Source organism: Sodiomyces alcalophilus, assembly GCF_042370955.1.
Source record: "Sodiomyces alcalophilus JCM 7366 unplaced genomic scaffold ACRALscaffold_1, whole genome shotgun sequence".
NCBI lineage: Eukaryota > Fungi > Ascomycota > Sordariomycetes > Glomerellales > Plectosphaerellaceae > Sodiomyces > Sodiomyces alcalophilus.
The window spans coordinates 3,501,929-3,517,762 of record NW_027263532.1 but is presented as its reverse complement, the minus strand read 5'-3'; the positions used below and the strand labels follow the sequence as shown (position 1 = coordinate 3,517,762).

The 15,834-nt window shown below is 53.0% G+C and overlaps 6 protein-coding genes across 6 annotated transcripts; 3 read left to right on the top strand and 3 right to left on the bottom strand.

Moving 5' to 3' along the window:
* Positions 1-153: 153 nt before the first annotated feature.
* Positions 154-1,758, bottom strand: ACRALDRAFT_2039133 (uncharacterized protein; the record flags this gene model as incomplete). The annotated part of the gene is made up of 4 exons (XM_071020931.1): positions 154-966; positions 1,039-1,321; positions 1,400-1,519; positions 1,580-1,758. The coding sequence occupies 4 exons, from the start codon at positions 1,756-1,758 to the stop codon at positions 154-156; spliced, it is 1,395 nt and encodes a 464-aa protein (XP_070879527.1).
* A 1,094-nt stretch (positions 1,759-2,852) lies between these two features.
* Positions 2,853-8,096, top strand: ACRALDRAFT_1059705 (uncharacterized protein). The gene is made up of 11 exons (XM_071016087.1): positions 2,853-3,002; positions 3,070-3,494; positions 3,650-3,815; positions 3,885-4,032; positions 4,092-4,554; positions 4,685-6,271; positions 6,337-6,506; positions 6,561-6,990; positions 7,048-7,362; positions 7,452-7,581; positions 7,674-8,096. Exons 2-11 carry the CDS (start codon positions 3,492-3,494, stop codon positions 7,778-7,780), a joined length of 3,519 nt encoding a protein of 1,172 aa, XP_070879526.1. The 5' UTR covers positions 2,853-3,002; positions 3,070-3,491; the 3' UTR covers positions 7,781-8,096.
* A 263-nt stretch (positions 8,097-8,359) lies between these two features.
* On the top strand, positions 8,360-9,614 carry ACRALDRAFT_1073671 (uncharacterized protein). The gene is made up of 3 exons (XM_071018131.1): positions 8,360-8,520; positions 8,667-8,762; positions 8,844-9,614. The coding sequence occupies exons 1-3, from the start codon at positions 8,464-8,466 to the stop codon at positions 9,192-9,194; spliced, it is 504 nt and encodes a 167-aa protein (XP_070879525.1). The 5' UTR covers positions 8,360-8,463; the 3' UTR covers positions 9,195-9,614.
* Positions 9,615-9,890: 276 nt separating this feature from the next.
* Positions 9,891-12,051, bottom strand: ACRALDRAFT_1046330 (uncharacterized protein). The gene is made up of 2 exons (XM_071015445.1): positions 10,401-12,051; positions 9,891-10,335 (listed from the first exon to the last, which is right to left on the bottom strand). The coding sequence occupies exons 1-2, from the start codon at positions 11,970-11,972 to the stop codon at positions 10,168-10,170; spliced, it is 1,740 nt and encodes a 579-aa protein (XP_070879524.1). The 5' UTR covers positions 11,973-12,051; the 3' UTR covers positions 9,891-10,167.
* Positions 12,052-12,231: 180 nt separating this feature from the next.
* Positions 12,232-13,466, bottom strand: ACRALDRAFT_2116910 (uncharacterized protein). Its single transcript, XM_071023757.1, has one exon. It carries the CDS (start codon positions 13,111-13,113, stop codon positions 12,925-12,927), a length of 189 nt encoding a protein of 62 aa, XP_070879523.1. The 5' UTR covers positions 13,114-13,466; the 3' UTR covers positions 12,232-12,924.
* Positions 13,467-13,922: 456 nt separating this feature from the next.
* On the top strand, positions 13,923-15,382 carry ACRALDRAFT_1059708 (uncharacterized protein). Its single transcript, XM_071016088.1, has one exon. The coding sequence runs from the start codon at positions 14,028-14,030 to the stop codon at positions 15,192-15,194; it is 1,167 nt and encodes a 388-aa protein (XP_070879522.1). The 5' UTR covers positions 13,923-14,027; the 3' UTR covers positions 15,195-15,382.
* Positions 15,383-15,834: the final 452 nt, after the last annotated feature.

Sequence of the window (15,834 nt, the reverse complement as noted above, 5' to 3'; positions counted from 1 at the left end):
CAGGAGCTGGTGGAGCCGGATTGAATCCCGTTTGAAGTGACATGTCATGACGCTATTTCGAAAAGTGCAGAAACCAAGTCCCTATCCGCCAACACCTGCGAGTTACAGAGAAAAAAATAGAATAGCAAAACGAACCAAGGCCTCCTCGTTATTCTATACAGAATCCACACTCGCTCGGGTCGCCAACTGCTCGTTTTTGTTCCCCAGCTTGGAGATCTGCAGAAAGGCATCTACGCCGTAACCCCACAAGCTGTGCAACTCGAGAGCGCCCGCCCAATATTCGGCATAAACCTTGCTCAGGGGTAAGCCGATGCCCAGCCTCAGATCAGGAGGCCGGCTCGTCAGGCTGGCGAGCGAGTTACTATATGTCGGCGTCTTCAGGTCGGCGCGGCCGAGCTCGTCGGACACGTGTAGCTCCTGCATGGTGGCAGCGAGCGTGGGAACGAGGCGCAGATTCTCGAGACGACGGCTGCTTTGCGGGCTGCCGGTGAAGGACCAGAGATAAGGCAGCTCGTCGGTGGGAATGCCGCCGCCCTGGTCGCTGATGCGGATAATGACCTGCTTCGGTGCCTCGCATATCGTGACCTCGATGGGCGGCGGCGGGGCGGAGGCGACGCTCAGACCCTCGGCGGCCTGGCGCTGCTTCCGCTCAATGACGGCCTGGACCGAGTTGCGGAGCAGTTCGCCGATGATGTATTCAAGGTGGCTGAGTATGTAGGGGAAGCTGGCGTCCAGGTGGCCGTCGACCTTGATGTCGGGTATTTGGACGTCTGGGCCGTAGGTGGAGCGGGCGAGTTTCTTGACTGCGATGGCGCAGTGGTCGATGACGTCCTTGGCCACGCACTTGATGAAGACTTCCCCGATGAACTCGGTCTCGGAGAGCTTGGCGCCGTGTGAAAACCAGTCGGAGTGGAATGTTTCGGTGAGGGCAAGGTGTTGCTCGGCGATGACGCGACGGGATATCCTCTGTTGCAAAACACGGGGTCAGTGTCAAGTGTGGCGCGGTTTCGCATAGTCGAGGGAAATCATTAGGCTTACCGCTCGAAGGATGGTGTACATGAACCCGTCGAGAACATGACGGTCGGTCTGGCCACTGCTTTCGATGATGCCTGTGGCAAGCTTGGGGATCACGGGAAGGTGGGTTTTGAGCATCTTGCGGATGACCGAGCAGAGCTGGTCGTTGTCCTCTAGGGTTTTGATCTCCTTGATCTTGCGGAAGGTGTGAAAGGCCTCATTATACAAGTTATAAACATCGTTAATGTTCGGATTCGAGGCGACGCCATATGGGAGCTGCTGCATGTCCCGTATACGATGTGCAATCCTGGGTTGGAAGTGTTAGTTGGAGAATGGAAAGACCCAAACGGAAAACCCGCCGCGAGGACGGTATGAAGGTGCGCACCTGGTTGGCAGCTCGGTGCGTACGTAGTTGGCAGAGTTTAAAAGTCGCGATTCCGTGAGAGTCCGGCCATAGACCATGAGCTGTCGCAGGCTTATGGGTCGGGCCTCTCTTGCAACCCATCTGCATCGGGTTGTTTAGCATGCGACTGCTGTACGGGGAATAGAGAGACTCGGGGCGTACTCGTCCAGGACCGAAGTTGCCCTTGGTGGAGTGTTTATATGCCTCCGTTGCGGCTGCGCATCGACTGGCTTGGAGCCCCAGGAGGGCGACCAGAGCTGAGCGGTAGTAGTGGTCGTGGACGGTATGACATGAGTCAATCTGCATCGCCTACCGGCTCTGGGCAATGCGATGGAGAGCATGATGCTGCCATTAGTGACAAAACGGCGAGCGAGTTGTAACCATGAGGATTCGGTTACGACAAGTACGTCTTCGTGAGCCGCATAGAGTTATTACTGCGGCTGGTCGACGGGAGTCGGATTGTCGGCGGCAAAAAGTATATGAAGCTTGTGATCATCGTTTTGGCGCTGTCGACTGATTATCCAATCCCGTGCCCTCAGTTTGTCGAGGAGAATTCCGGTGCCGCTACCTTATCGGGTAACCTAAAAAGGTGGGGTATTAGACGCCAGGCGTTCATTGGTAGGCTATTCGTACGACGTTCTGGCTTACTAATTACCCCACAACCCGTGGCGGAGTGACCAACCGGTAGAACTCGACACGTGCCAGTTGTGCGGGCAACGGCAAATGCGCCGCGCTGTCAAGACTGAAATGCATTCCGAATTCGAAAGCTTTACGAATACCTATTCTCAAAGTATAACCTGCCAATGACTTCTTATCATCTTCTCCACCCCAGTTGCCCGGCTTCAATTTCACCTCGTACGACGTCCTATGCTTTTATGTATGAACCATCTAGTTTGTGTCTCTGGGTAGAATGAGGTATCTTAGTAATAGAATTCTTTCAGAACTATCGTTCTGCTCTCGACTAGAATTTCGGAGGAAGGACGTCATTGGAGGGGCCCTGAGGTAGGTGGACGGTGCGGATGACGAGGTAAGTACTTATTCGTAGGTACCACAGCTTTCACATGATATGACATAAGAGAGTTGGTGGTTACGGTGAGACACTGAAGAATCATAGCACTTCCATTTGGTGATGCTTCGTTCTACAGACTTACATACCCAGACTGGACTAACAGTCGATATCAACACAAGTCGCAAGCTCCCCTGAATACCATGCCGTTTGCTTCTGTTGGAATCACTACGTAGACGTGTCTGTCCTGAAGCAGTTACGAAGTAGGTACCTACCGTGTGAAGTACTCACAGGCCAAACGTTTATTCGTATAACTAGGACCCTCTCTTACCTAATTCCTGGTCTCTGAAAACCGCTAGTAATAATTGCTGCCTGGGTATTCAGCACCGAAATACTTGGCCTTCTCGCCCCTTGCCCGCCACTTCTATCGTACACTTTAACTGGAACAGGTCGCTTGTATTCCTAATCTCCCCCAAACAATTTGGACAGCTCCGTCTCTATCCCTGCATACCGGTTCATGACAGTCAGACCTTGACTACCTCTTAGTGTCATCCTTGTGAAGGTGAACTGGCACTTTCGGTAGGTACTACTGATGTCACAACTACCCTGCGCCGCCCAGTTGAGACTATGCTAACGTTGTACGAAGTATTACGTGGAAATCAGAAAGAACAAAACCCTGGCTTTGAGTACCCAAGTACCTAAGGTATTCCACACCGACCCAAGCCTGTGATTCCACGAAGAGGTACGTACTATACCTACTCTCTCCACTTAACCTTACGTTGACCTCATCTTGCCCCCCTCTCCTTGGAAGTTTTCCGGACCAATATTTCTTGTCCATCCTGCCAACAATCTTCATGATACCAAGACCAAATTTATTCTGCCATTCTGCTCACTGGGCATAGGAAACTCCATTCACACGCCCTGACTTTTGTCTTGTGACGTGCTCTCTTACCCTCCTACTTTCTCCCCACTGGCTCCCGCGCATCAGGCGCCTTTCTCCACGGCCGCTGGCCGCTTTCCTACTTTACAGAGTTATTCGGCCCTGCCGGCCGGACAGCCTTGATAGCCATGGTATGTAAGCTCCCAGTCGAAAACCTCGGGACCTATCATGTCATACGTATCATTTCTTTGTCAATACCTTTTCCCTTTTCGCAATAGAAAGTCCATTATCTGTCGCAGTCTTCCTTCTCTTGGCTTCTGAACTGACCGTTCACGCCTGTACCCAGAGCTTCAACCACCACGACGTCCAGTCTCCCAATGAGATGGTGGTGGACACAGATGAATACGTTGGCGTTACCAACGGCTCCGAGAAGGAATCGATCGCCATCATCAATCCAGACAATCTCGATAGCGAGTCCGACCAGTTGCAAGACCTACCACTTGCCACGGACCGTATGTGCCTCTTCCGGGTTGTCCTACACGCTTTCCCCTTGAAATGCGACTGACACCAGAGATGGTTAGATGATGCGATGCGAGAGCTCATTCTACCTCCGCTCGTCGAAGAGCCGGCGATCCTTGACGATGTCGTTCATACGTGGTCCATTCAATCGTGGCGGAGCTTGAACAAGCGAGAACACGGCCCCATCTTCCAAGCCGGTGGCTTTCCATGGTACGATGCTCCGTCGACATCCAGCGCTCTCCACGGATCATATTGACTCAGCATCTTAGGCGCATTTTACTCTTTCCTTACGGAAACAACGTCGACCAATGCTCCATCTACCTCGAACACGGCTTTGAAGACCCTGCGGATATCCCAGAGAACTGGAGTAGCTGCGTTCAGTTTGCATTAGTGCTCTCTAATCCGAACGATCCCCGGCTCTACATCCATCATGTCGCGCACCATCGCTTCACTAAGGAGGAGGCCGATTGGGGTTTCACGCGATTTTACGAACTGCGCAAGATGTTCAATGTGCCCTTCGAAGGCGGCAGTCGACCCCTTTGCGAGAATGACATGGCGAACATCACGGCCTACGTCCGGGTTGTAGAGGACGAGACGGGCGTCTTGTGGCACAATTTCACAAACTACGACTCTAAGAAGGAGACTGGCTACGTCGGTCTGAAGAACCAGGGAGCCACATGCTACCTCAACTCTCTTTTGCAATCACTCTACTTCACGAACGCCTTCAGAAAGGTCGGTACTGGTCCGGTGTTTCTTTTCTTTCGTTTCTTACTTTCTCTTCTTTCCTTTCTTCTTCGTTCACCTCTCAGCGAACGATGCCTCCCTTAATCCCGACCTAACCGCTGACAACTTTCCACCGCAGGCTATTTACGGAATCCCCACCGAACATGACGATAGCCTAGGCAACAGTGCTTATACCCTTCAGCGCCTCTTTTACCAACTGCAGACGTCCGAAACTGCAGTCGGAACAAATGAACTTACAAAGTCCTTCGGCTGGGAGACGCGACATATCTTCGAACAACAAGACGTGCAAGAGCTGTCGAGAAAGCTAATGGAGCGGATGGAAGAGAAGATGAAGGGCAGCCCTGCTGAGAAGGTCCTCCCTGAGATGTTCAGCGGCAAGATCAAGACGTACATCTCCTGTGTCAATGTCGACTACGAATCCAGCCGCATCGAGGACTTCTGGGACATCCAACTCAACGTTAGCGGCAACAAGAACCTCCTGGAAAGTTTCGAGGATTACATCGAGGTTGAGAAGATGGACGGGGAGAACCAATACTACGCGGGCGACGAATACAAGCTGCAAGACGCCAACAAGGGCGTTATCTTCACCAGCTTCCCGGACGTTTTGCACCTCCAGCTGAAGCGGTTTGAGTACGACATCCAGCGCGACATGATGATGAAGATCAACGATCGCTACGAATTCCCCGAAGTTTTTGACGCCGCACCGTACCTTGTAGAGGATGCCGACAAATCTGAATCCTGGACATACCAATTGCACGGCGTTCTAGTCCACAGCGGCGATCTGAACGCTGGTCACTACTACGCCTTCCTCAAGCCGAACAAAGACGGTTGGTTCTATCGCTACGACGATGACAAGGTTACCAAGGCGACAATGCGGGAGGTTCTGGAGGAGAACTTTGGGGGCGAGTGCAGAACAGTCAATAGAGCCCCGCTCCAAAAGAGGACCCCCGTCATGCGTCAGAACAGCGCATACATGTTGGTGTATATTCGGCAGTCCCGCCTGGACAAGATCCTTTGCCCCGTCACCCAAGACGATATCCCGAGGCACTTGAGAAACAAGATCGAAGAGGAGACAATATTGCGCGAAGCTCGGAGGAAAGAGCGAGAGGAACAGCATCTCTACATCGGTGTCAAGGTCATCACGGAGGAGACCTTCAGGCATCACGGAGGCACCGATTTGACCGTTTTCGACGCCGATCCCCAAACCCAAGATCCAGCCGCCCCTCGATTCTACCGAGTTCTTCGCAATCTATCCATGGAGCAACTGGTGGCCATGATTGCCAAGGACCTCAACCAAGAACCTCACAAAGTCCGCTGCTGGGTCATGGTCAACCGGCAGAACAAGACCATTCGCCCGGACCAGCCCATCATGGACCTGACCCCAACGGTGGAGGAGACGTTCCAGAGAGCGACGGCGCACAGGGACCAGGCCCTTCGGCTCTGGGCCGAAGTCGCAGAGGAGACCACTGCCGACGGTAAGGCCGTCTGGCCTACCCACGAGGCACACCCCAGCGGCATCGTGGTGAAAAATGATCTGATTCTGCTGTTTCTCAAGCATTTTGACGTCGAAGCCCAGGCCCTCCGCGGTATCAGCCATGTCTACATCAGCAAAGAAAAGAAGGTTGAAGAGCTTGTGCCCTTGATCATGGCAAAAATGGGTTGGGGCGACAAGCTCCCGCCCGAGGAGAAGATTTTCCTTTTCGAGGTGAGCTTGATCTAGTTGATATTTGTTCCGACCACCGTCTAACTCATTTCTTCTTCTCGCAACAGGAAATCAAGCCGAACATGATTGAGGTTCTGAAACCCAAGCAGACATTGAAGGCGGCCGAACTGCAGGATGGCGACATTATTTGCTTCCAGCGCAACCCTGATCGCAAGGGAGATAGGAATTACCTTGAGAAGCGTCTTGGCCTGAACGAGAAACACTCGACAGAGGACCTGTGGGTAGCACAGTCGATAGGCGCAAGATATTCGCTAACAGATAAACCCGATAGGACGAAGAAGACCGACCGGTACGAGGACGCGCGAGACTATTACGACTTTCTCCATAACAAGAAGACGGTCAAGCTCCACCCACACCCGACGCGGACGGACAATGAGAAGTATCCTCCTTTCGAGCTTGTCCTCAACTCGAAGGTCACCTACGATGCCCTGGCGGAGCGGGTGGCTGAATGTATCGAATGGCAACCGACCCATCTCCGGTTCTGGACCGTGAACGCCTCAACTGGTAACCCCAGAGCCCCCGTTAAGCGCGGGCAGAATCAAACTTTGCAGTCGATTTTGAATCCGACTGGCTTCAGCCACCTCAGTAGTAGCCAGCGATCCGATGCTTTTTATTTTGAGGTCTTGGACATGAGCCTTGCTGAGCTGGACACGAAGAAGAGCGTTAAGATCAGCTGGCTCAGCGAAGGCATCACGAAAGAGGTAGGCCTGGATAGCGGTGCTGACTTTGATGCTTGTATAGCTAATACGGTCCCCTAGGAGTCTTATGATGTTCTTGTCCCCAAGAACGGCACCACTGATGACCTCATCCAAGCACTCGTCAAGAAAGCCGAGATTCCCGACGAGGCCGAGGGTGGTCGCATTCGCGTCTACGAAGCCAGCCAAAACAAGTTCTACCGTGAACTGACGCGCGAGTATCCGGTCATCAGCCTGAACGAATACAGCGCTCTCTTGGCGGAAAGGGTACCCGAAGAAGAACTGACGGCCGACGAGAACCATTTCATCCCGGTGTTCCATTTCCAGAACGAGCCTTCACGTAGCCATGGCATCCCGTTCAAGTTTTTGCTGATAGAGGTATGTCAGGCGAATGGGCGCAGTGTTGGGCACTGGAACACCAGTCAGTCCCCTTGGATGAGATGCTGGCCATGCTAACGTTTAAGCAGGGCGAGAAATTCTCAGATACGAAGAAGCGACTCGAGAAACGGACAGGTCTCAAGGGGAAGAGCTTTGAGAAGATCAAAATCGCGGTGGTCAGGAGATCACAGTTCTCCAAGGCCCAATACCTGAACGATGGTAGGATCAGGTCCCTGTTCATTATTATTTCCCGCCCCCTCCCTTCTCCTTATGCCGCGGTCCTGGAATGGCGCTGACACTTGAGTCAACAGATGATGTTGTGTGGAACATGGCAACTTCCGATGACGCTCTGGGGCTGGATCATGTAGACCGCACTCGCACTATGCGCAACGGTGCTGGGGACTTGTTTTTGCGCTAGATGATAGCTCTCAGAGGAGCAAGTGTAACGCATGTATGAGGTAGGCATGTATAGAAGGCGCATGAGAAGAACCCAAAGAGGGGCCGCCATTGCAGTAGCGGAGCTTCATATTTTATATCAGGAGGAATCATATCATTCTTTCCATAGGAAACGTGAGTTAGGCAACCCTGTTGTCGCCCAGGACAGAATGAACGAATATCATCAGGAGCATGCGCCGTTGACAGACAGCAGACGGTCAGCGGCACTCGGGGGTTTAGACAGAAGCATTGAACATAACACTGAGGTTACGACACAAACTTCACCGGCATGGTTTTACCGCGGTATCCGTGGAGCCGTTTGAAGGCTGATTAAGACGGCTTCGGGGTTCATACAGAGCATCAACGGCAGACATTCATTAGGCCGTGCCGTGCCTTTTGCGAATACGGTACAGATGTACCGAATACGTAGGTATACTCCGTGGGTCACATCGGTGTGGCGATGTACACCTGCAGAATTGAGTGGGTCAAAATTTTAGGGCGGTCAAAGATGGCAGAATTACTCAAGTCGTTATGGGCTTCTGGAAGACTTGCGACAACCTCCATCGCACCGTATTCGCACGAATTAAACCTTTCCTTCGCCCGTGCCACGCGCTCCATTTTTATCTTTTCGCAAAGACCAACATCTCTAGCACTTCAAGCACCACAATGAATTTCCCCGCGGGAGGTGGCGCCTCGCCAGGTCCGGAGCACTATGAGAAGCTTGTATGTCTGCCCGCCGCCCCCTCCAACCCATGAGCTAGCTGCCTGGTCGCAATCAGCAGCCGGATTCTGTCTTATGTCTGCGCCATGTGTCGACGCTCGCGAGGGGAGACAAGAGATCAAGCTGACACAAATTGAAACCTGGACAGATTCGACAAGGGATGGACAACTGCTTCGCGAAAAGTATAATGGCCGGGGGTATGGGATTCGGCATGGGTGGCGTGTTTGGCATGTTCATGGCTTCGGTATGTTCACATCCTCAACCAGTCTCTTTACTTTTCCCTTTTTCGTCTTTCCTTTACTGACAAGAGACAAACGCGAAACAGATGTCTTACGACACCCCCTTCCACACAGCGGTTCCCGGCGGGACAGCAACGCCAGTCAGCTCTCTCCCGCTGCGGCAGCAACTGAAAATCGGCTTCAAAGACATGGGATCGCGATCGTGGAGCATGGCGCGCAACTTTGCGAAAGTGGGCGCCCTCTTCTCGGGCATCGAGTGCGGCATCGAGGGCATCAGGGCCAAGAACGACCTGTACAACGGTGCTGCCGCCGGGTGCCTTACCGGCGGCATTCTCGCGAGGAATGCCGGCCCGCAGGCCGCGGCAGGAGGCTGCGTTGCCTTTGCGGCTTTCAGTGCTGCGATCGACGCTTACATGAGGAGTCCGGGGGATGACTAGAGTCCCTACGATGGGGAGGATGGTAGGAGGGTAAAAAAGGGCTAGCAGCCGAGAAACACCGCCTCGTGGCCACTCGACGAAACGACTTGTCGGAATGGTGCGATGAGGCGGTTTTGTACAGCATACGACTTTTCTTGGGTTGTCCACCCGAGGCTGGACAGGCATTTGCGCATGGCACGGCGTTATTTTTTTCTCCCCTTGTTTCTGGGATGGGGATAGACTCGTTGCTGGGCTGGGTTGCCGGGCAAACGATACAGGATAGAAAAACCACCCCGCTTATACCATAGCCTTCGGGTTGAGAGCACCCGGTAGGATGTTATATATTTTGTAAAACATGGCCGAGGGTTGGATGTGCAGAATAACATCTTGTTAGTATCATGAGATTGAGGTCGACCGGGTGTTCGGCGACTTGATTGCTTGACCGTACTTCGAAGACAACCTGCATTCATGATCCCAGGCCTTGGTCTGGACTTTTAAGTGATTGTCGGTTCGGAGCTGGGTGACAAACCTGCCAGTCCTGAGGATCAGGGTATCAAACATTGTCGGCTAGTCACCTAGAGTCGCTCACATGCAGGACGGATACAGGTCTATTCAAAGGATGGTATCTCGTTGTCTAGTTTGACGTCCTACCTAGCCATCCAGGGATAGGGCGCCCCTTGATATCAGTTGGACTAGGAGGCGATAATTGGAGATCCGATCGCGCAGTATTTAGCCATCACATGAAATCCTGGAAAAGCCTACTCCTATACAACGTAAATGCCCCAGGAGATCTTCATGACTAGCGTCGTAGTGGGTGATTAGATTGTCATTTGTTACTTGCTTGGCCTTCCTACAGGCAGATCCATGTATTCAGAAGAGCTATTACTGAGGCTGTCGGTCAGACTAGGATGGCATAGACTAGCCAAGGCATCCCCCCTCGCCCCAAGCTTAATCAATGGCCGCGATATTGTTCCTCGGAATGACTGTTGGTCTATTAATCTTCATCCTCGTCCAGCTTCGTCTTCTTCGACTTTCGTGACTCCTCTTCCTGCAGGCCATAGCCTCTCTTGGCCGCGGTACTCTGCTCGACTTCGGAGAGAAACTTATCTACGTTAAATGGGTCTCCTGCATCCTTTTCGAATTGGACGGGCCCCTCTCGTGCCTGTTAAAAAAAGACATGTTAGTAAGAGCGAACATAGCGAACATGTCGCGGGAAAAAAAACTGACCTCGGCATCCTCCGCCCCCTTGAACGTCCCCCTACCCAGAACCTCTCCGAATCGGCTTGTCTTCTGGATCTTTTGCATCTCCTTATCCCCAGCCGCCTCGTCCTCCTCGTCGTCCACGTTCGCCCGGGGTCGATATATGCTGCTGATGGCATCTTGCGCCGCAAAGAGCGGCTTGTCGTACGGGTTGTCCTCGTTGAACCCGCTATCAAAGCCGCTCGTCTGGTTGAATAACCTGGAGTCGTACATGGCTTCCTTGGATTGGGTCGGTTTCGCCAGCCCGAGGGCGATCTTCTCCGAGATATCCCGGTTTTGTTCCCTGGCCATGACTTGGATCCGCCTCTCGGTACCCATGCGCGACTGTCGCAGTTTCCGCTCTTCTTCCCGCATCCTCTCCCGTCGAGCCTCCTCTCGTTCGCGGACTTCCGAGTCGTCGCTGGCAGAACCCTCCGAGTCGGAGCCACTGTAGGAACGAGAACGAGACCGCGACCGGGAGCCGGAGCCAGAGCGTCGACGGTTTCCGCGGGACCGTTCTTCTCTCGCCTTTTGCGCCAGCACGCGCAGATTCTCCTCCTTCTGCGCCTTTTCTTTTTCGGCCAGCCTCTGCTGCATCTGTGCACGTTGCCGGACTTCCTCGCGAGCGTGCCGATCGGCGACGTAGAGCGCTTCGGAGAACTGAGCAAATTTGTCGTTGATAGTCACATCCTGCAACCCTCTCCCGTCAGCGGCAAGCCGCTTGTCCAACGGCACAGTAAAGCCCTTGGGGTTCTTCCAGTTGGAGACGGGTGGCGGGATCCTCCACATCTCTTGGTCTTCGGCGGTAAGTTTCCGAGGAGGGGAGTGCATGACGGGTGGGGGTGGACTCGGCGGACCCCGGGGAATCTTCTTGTGTTTGAACTTGGGAGGTTCCATTGGATCTCTTTGTCGCTCGATGATTTTCATGATACGATCCTGCTTTTTGGAGTTGTCGCCCATCTGGTTGGCTGGGGTGTAACGAACAAAAGTCGCCTCTCTTCGTGGGCCAACGTTGACATTCTTCGGTTTTTGTGCCGAGACGGCGCTGCTGACGAGGGCGGCCAGGGCATTCTTGGTCTTTTCTGTGGCCTTGGCCACCTCCTCTGCACTCGGTCGACTGAGATCGATCTCGCCCGCGTCGGCGCGCTGTCGTAGTGGGATCAAGTCCTTGAAGGAGGTGTGGATAATTCGATCAGCGCTGTGGCCCTGTCGGGCTATGGCATCGTAGGCAACTTTGCCCTCGGCGTCGACTTGGACGGTCAAGGCGTTGCTGGTAGTGGCTTTCTTCTTGCCCATGTCCAGGGGGTATTGGGCGACGGGAATCTCGGGAAAAGCGCCTCCATCGCCAAAGTCTTCTTGCGCCCTCGGTCGCCATCCGGTTCTCTGCTGGTACGGTGGAGGTCCTGACCTTCTTAACACGATTTGGCTTTCGTCGATTTGTCCGACACCGACGACGCGCGGGCCGCGCTGGAGGCCACGCGAAGGCGGCTCCTCATCTTCGCCTGTGTATTTGGGTTTCGGAAGTGCCGATGCAAGAGATGATGCCGATAAGGATGCCATTATTCTTCCGGGGCTGTGGTGGGTAGGTTGAAAAAGGGGAAGGATCGGGCGACTTTGAACTGCGCTTGTCGTGCTACCCAGACGCTCGTGACGAAAGCAAGAATTATTAGCGACGAGAAGCTCAATGCAAGGTTGAGCTTGGAACCGGAAGGACAGTTTTTGCGGCATCCGAACTGCAGGCTGATTGATGAGGACTATTATGTAAGCAACGTCATGAGTACCTAGGTACCGTACAGAATCAACGGCCTCCAACAGCCTACAGGATACCACCAGAGTGACGAAAACATCATATATGTGGACGAATGTTACCCCGATTCCCCGGCGACAGCATGTGTTGACTTTCACTGCCCATGCCCTGGAAGTTTCATATGGTCCAAAGTGGTGGGTAGCCTTCAGGGTCATGGTTCAGTAATGCTGTTGACAAGTGGTCTGCGTGCTAGATGATTCTCGTTTAGATATACAGAAAGTTCATTGATTCATTTCGTGTCTCCCACTTCATATCATGTGATATATTAGTGGCACAATTGCTGAAAGATGGTGCATGGTTCTGTATGGAGCAGAGTATTTTCCCATTCGTTTTGACATCACCCACACGTTATACGAGAGGTTCCGAGGCGGCATACGCCTTCACAGAAACACCTCGTCTTTCCTCGGACTGACGTAGAAATCCCCAGACGGCTCCTTTCCCAAGGCTAATGGTAGGTAGTGGATAGACAGATTAGAGTGGTAAAAAAGTGTCGGTCGTTACTCCACCCACCCCTCAGGCGACAAGTATTGCTACAATTGGTACAAGAGCATGTGTACTGGCGGCCGGTACGAAGCAGAAGGACGGGAAGCCTGTCCCGGTGGGTTCCGACGCTCGCATTCCTCCAGGGTGGCCTCGTTGACAGTCATGGTGCAGGATCACCACACTACAACTACCACCTTTTCCGGGGCCGGTGTAGGCCCAAGCTCAGGAGAAGCGGTCTCCCTTGGGACTTACAAATGGCCTGCTGCTCTCGTATTTGCTCTTTTCGGCCACCCTTTGGCCCTCGGTCGTCGGGGCATGGCGTGTGGGCGCTGGATCGGCTCCCGACTCTTGACTTGGAGAGCCAGCCAGGTCAGTCCTCGCTGGCCCCAAAAACCCCTCTGCTTCCTGCATCTTGTTAATCCTCTCTTGTTTCCGGCGACGTTCCTCGAGCTTGGCCCTGCGATCCGCGTCGATGCCCTTTTTCGCAAAGTAGTATGCGCCACCGCCGGCTAATGAGGGGGTTTCGAATTGGCACGTCAGCCTTATGTGACTGTTTTCGGAGGTATCGTGAACAACGTACCGACGCAGAGGGAGGTCATTCCGACCCTGGAGAAGCGGAGAAGGTAAGGTTAGAAGACTGGGCAGCTTGGTGGGTGTTGGAAATTGGAGGCGTCGGCGCGCGCTTACCAGAACGACTTGACCTATGCGTTGATTTGGTTAGTCTGTCGACGGCCTGGGCAGAGACAGCAGAGACGCGGAACCCCGAAGACTTACCGTGTTCATTTTGGACAGCTAGCTTGGGTTATGAGCGGAAATTGAGAAGGATATTTCCTAGCAATTGTGAGTGGGATGATGTGAAGGTCTAAAAAAGGGAAAAAGACGGACGGCTTACCTAGGTACATATGAGATGACATGATCCGATCCGCCGGAAGGGTGGCTGGTCCGTGCATTGGAACACACGCCACTATCGACGAACGCGACGTACACTACGTCGTCGTGTACCTACGAAGTACAGGAACACGATCGCCGACGCACAAGCGGCGGTCGCCTTACTCCCGAGAGCCCTCAGTACATGTATTGGACGTCATATAGTGTACGGCCTCTTCAATCCCAAGGTTCTTCGTCGACTCCAACTTGATAGGCAGGTCAGGTGATATGTCTTAGAGAGAGGTAAGGAGCCTAAGTAATCACGACTGTAGTCAGGCCCTCTAAAGCAACCTAGATCAATCAAAACAGCTTTACCGATCGAATTGCTGTTTACAAATATCAGAACTCGTTCCTTTTACTTCGCCCATTAGTTCGACGAAACGAAGACCTTGGTCGCCATGACAAAATCACGGAAGAAGAAGAAGTCAAGGCCCAAGCCAAAAACCGCAGGCCAGCCAGGCTTCGTAGCCGAGCCACAGGGAGAGAGCATGTTCTTTCAGGTCCTCCCCCAAGAACTTCGCAATAAGATATACTCACACGTCTTCTTTTCTACGAGGCTCGCTTACGGCGACAGAGCACTCGGTCGAATAGATTGTGTCCGGATCAGGCCCGCTCCAAACGCTCTCGCCCTTCTCAAAACTTGTCGCCGGGCGAAAATGGAGATTGGGAACACCTGGATCAGCCAAGTCCTTTTCAGTTTTGAGGATCCTGAGACGATGCTTGACAAATTGACGGCGTTGCCTACTCCGACTCTCACTACAATCCGGCACGTACGCGTATTGGGCGATCCTCTTATGCTCAGTTTCGAAGATGATGATGTCTACTATCGTCTGGCTTCCACGCTCAGACTCCTTCCAGGCCTTCGCCTCGATATACTCACAGTTCTTGGCACCCGCATGATGGACGTTAGCTATGATACTCTCGACGGCCTCATACGAGAGAGCTGTGGGTGGAGGGAACTCCGGTACATCAGCCACCGCTCGGATGTCCTGGGGTTTGCAAAACCTGATCTGCCCGACTTTTTTGGCGACGAAGTCGAGACACACAGATACTGGCGTAAGCCTCAACCAGCACACTGGCAGAACGTCTTGGAGGACAGGGACGGCGCTCCATCAAAACCTTCAGTCACCATCTACCGGTCAACCGTGTCTGATCACCCAGGTTCCGTTCTGAACTCGAGCAGGCGTACGCGATTCGAACAGAAGGCGCCCCAAGACAGAGGGGCACGAGAAGCCTTTGGCTTGACAGAGGATGCGGAACTGATGGCGGACGGCGAGATAACCAAGGAACTCATGGTCGTCGTCAAGAGAGGATCAGGTGTCGATTACGAAGAAAAGAAAGACTCGCCATTCATTGGCAGCGACATTCGCCGTGATATACCCGGAAAGACGTGGAAGGAAATTCGACACAAATATATTGACCACCTCGGCCTAGATGACGATGATTCACTGTTTGCATATTGCGAAGATGACGAAGATGAGGATCACATTACAGAGGTTGATACGTATGAGGATGTCGACGAGTACGTGTGGCCTCCGTTGCACTTCGAGCCTAAGAAGTGGTGAATGCGTGGTAGTGTACCAGTATCATTTCAATGACCGGCCGAGTCTAAGTACCTACGCGGGAGGGGGTGGTTATAGGTCAGAGCTTGAACAAAAGATTTTGCTCTGACCAGATCAGGTCAGAGGTACAGCTGTCAACATGAAGTTCTAAGCCTGTCGACAGTCTGACCAGTCATCGGGCTCTGACCTATAAACGCTCCCTCCCGCGTAGGTAGGCAGAAGCCCAGTGTTGGCTGTTAGCAATCTGAACGGCCTAGAACTGTGCCCCGCTCGCTGCCAAGCCGGCAGAGCAGATTGTGTACCATGTACTGTACCTACCTCGACACTAGAAAGACACCAACAAATCTCAGGCTACCTACCTAGGTATAAATTAGTTATTGGAACATCGGATGAGGAGAATAAGAGGGACGGTGCGATGCTTATTCGTACTAAGTACGAGCAAGTGAGATAGAAAAGGTAGATTAAGTTTGGCATCTTACCAAGTGTCTGGTACTCTGTACGTGGATTTCCTGGTCGTGTGATGATGTTGAAAAGTATCGAGTACCTCCCTGAGGAATGACGCGGTATCGATAAGACGTACTTCGTACCTAGGGACGAAACCTGGGAGTCCATTAAACTTGGATGGACATGAAACAGTCCGGAG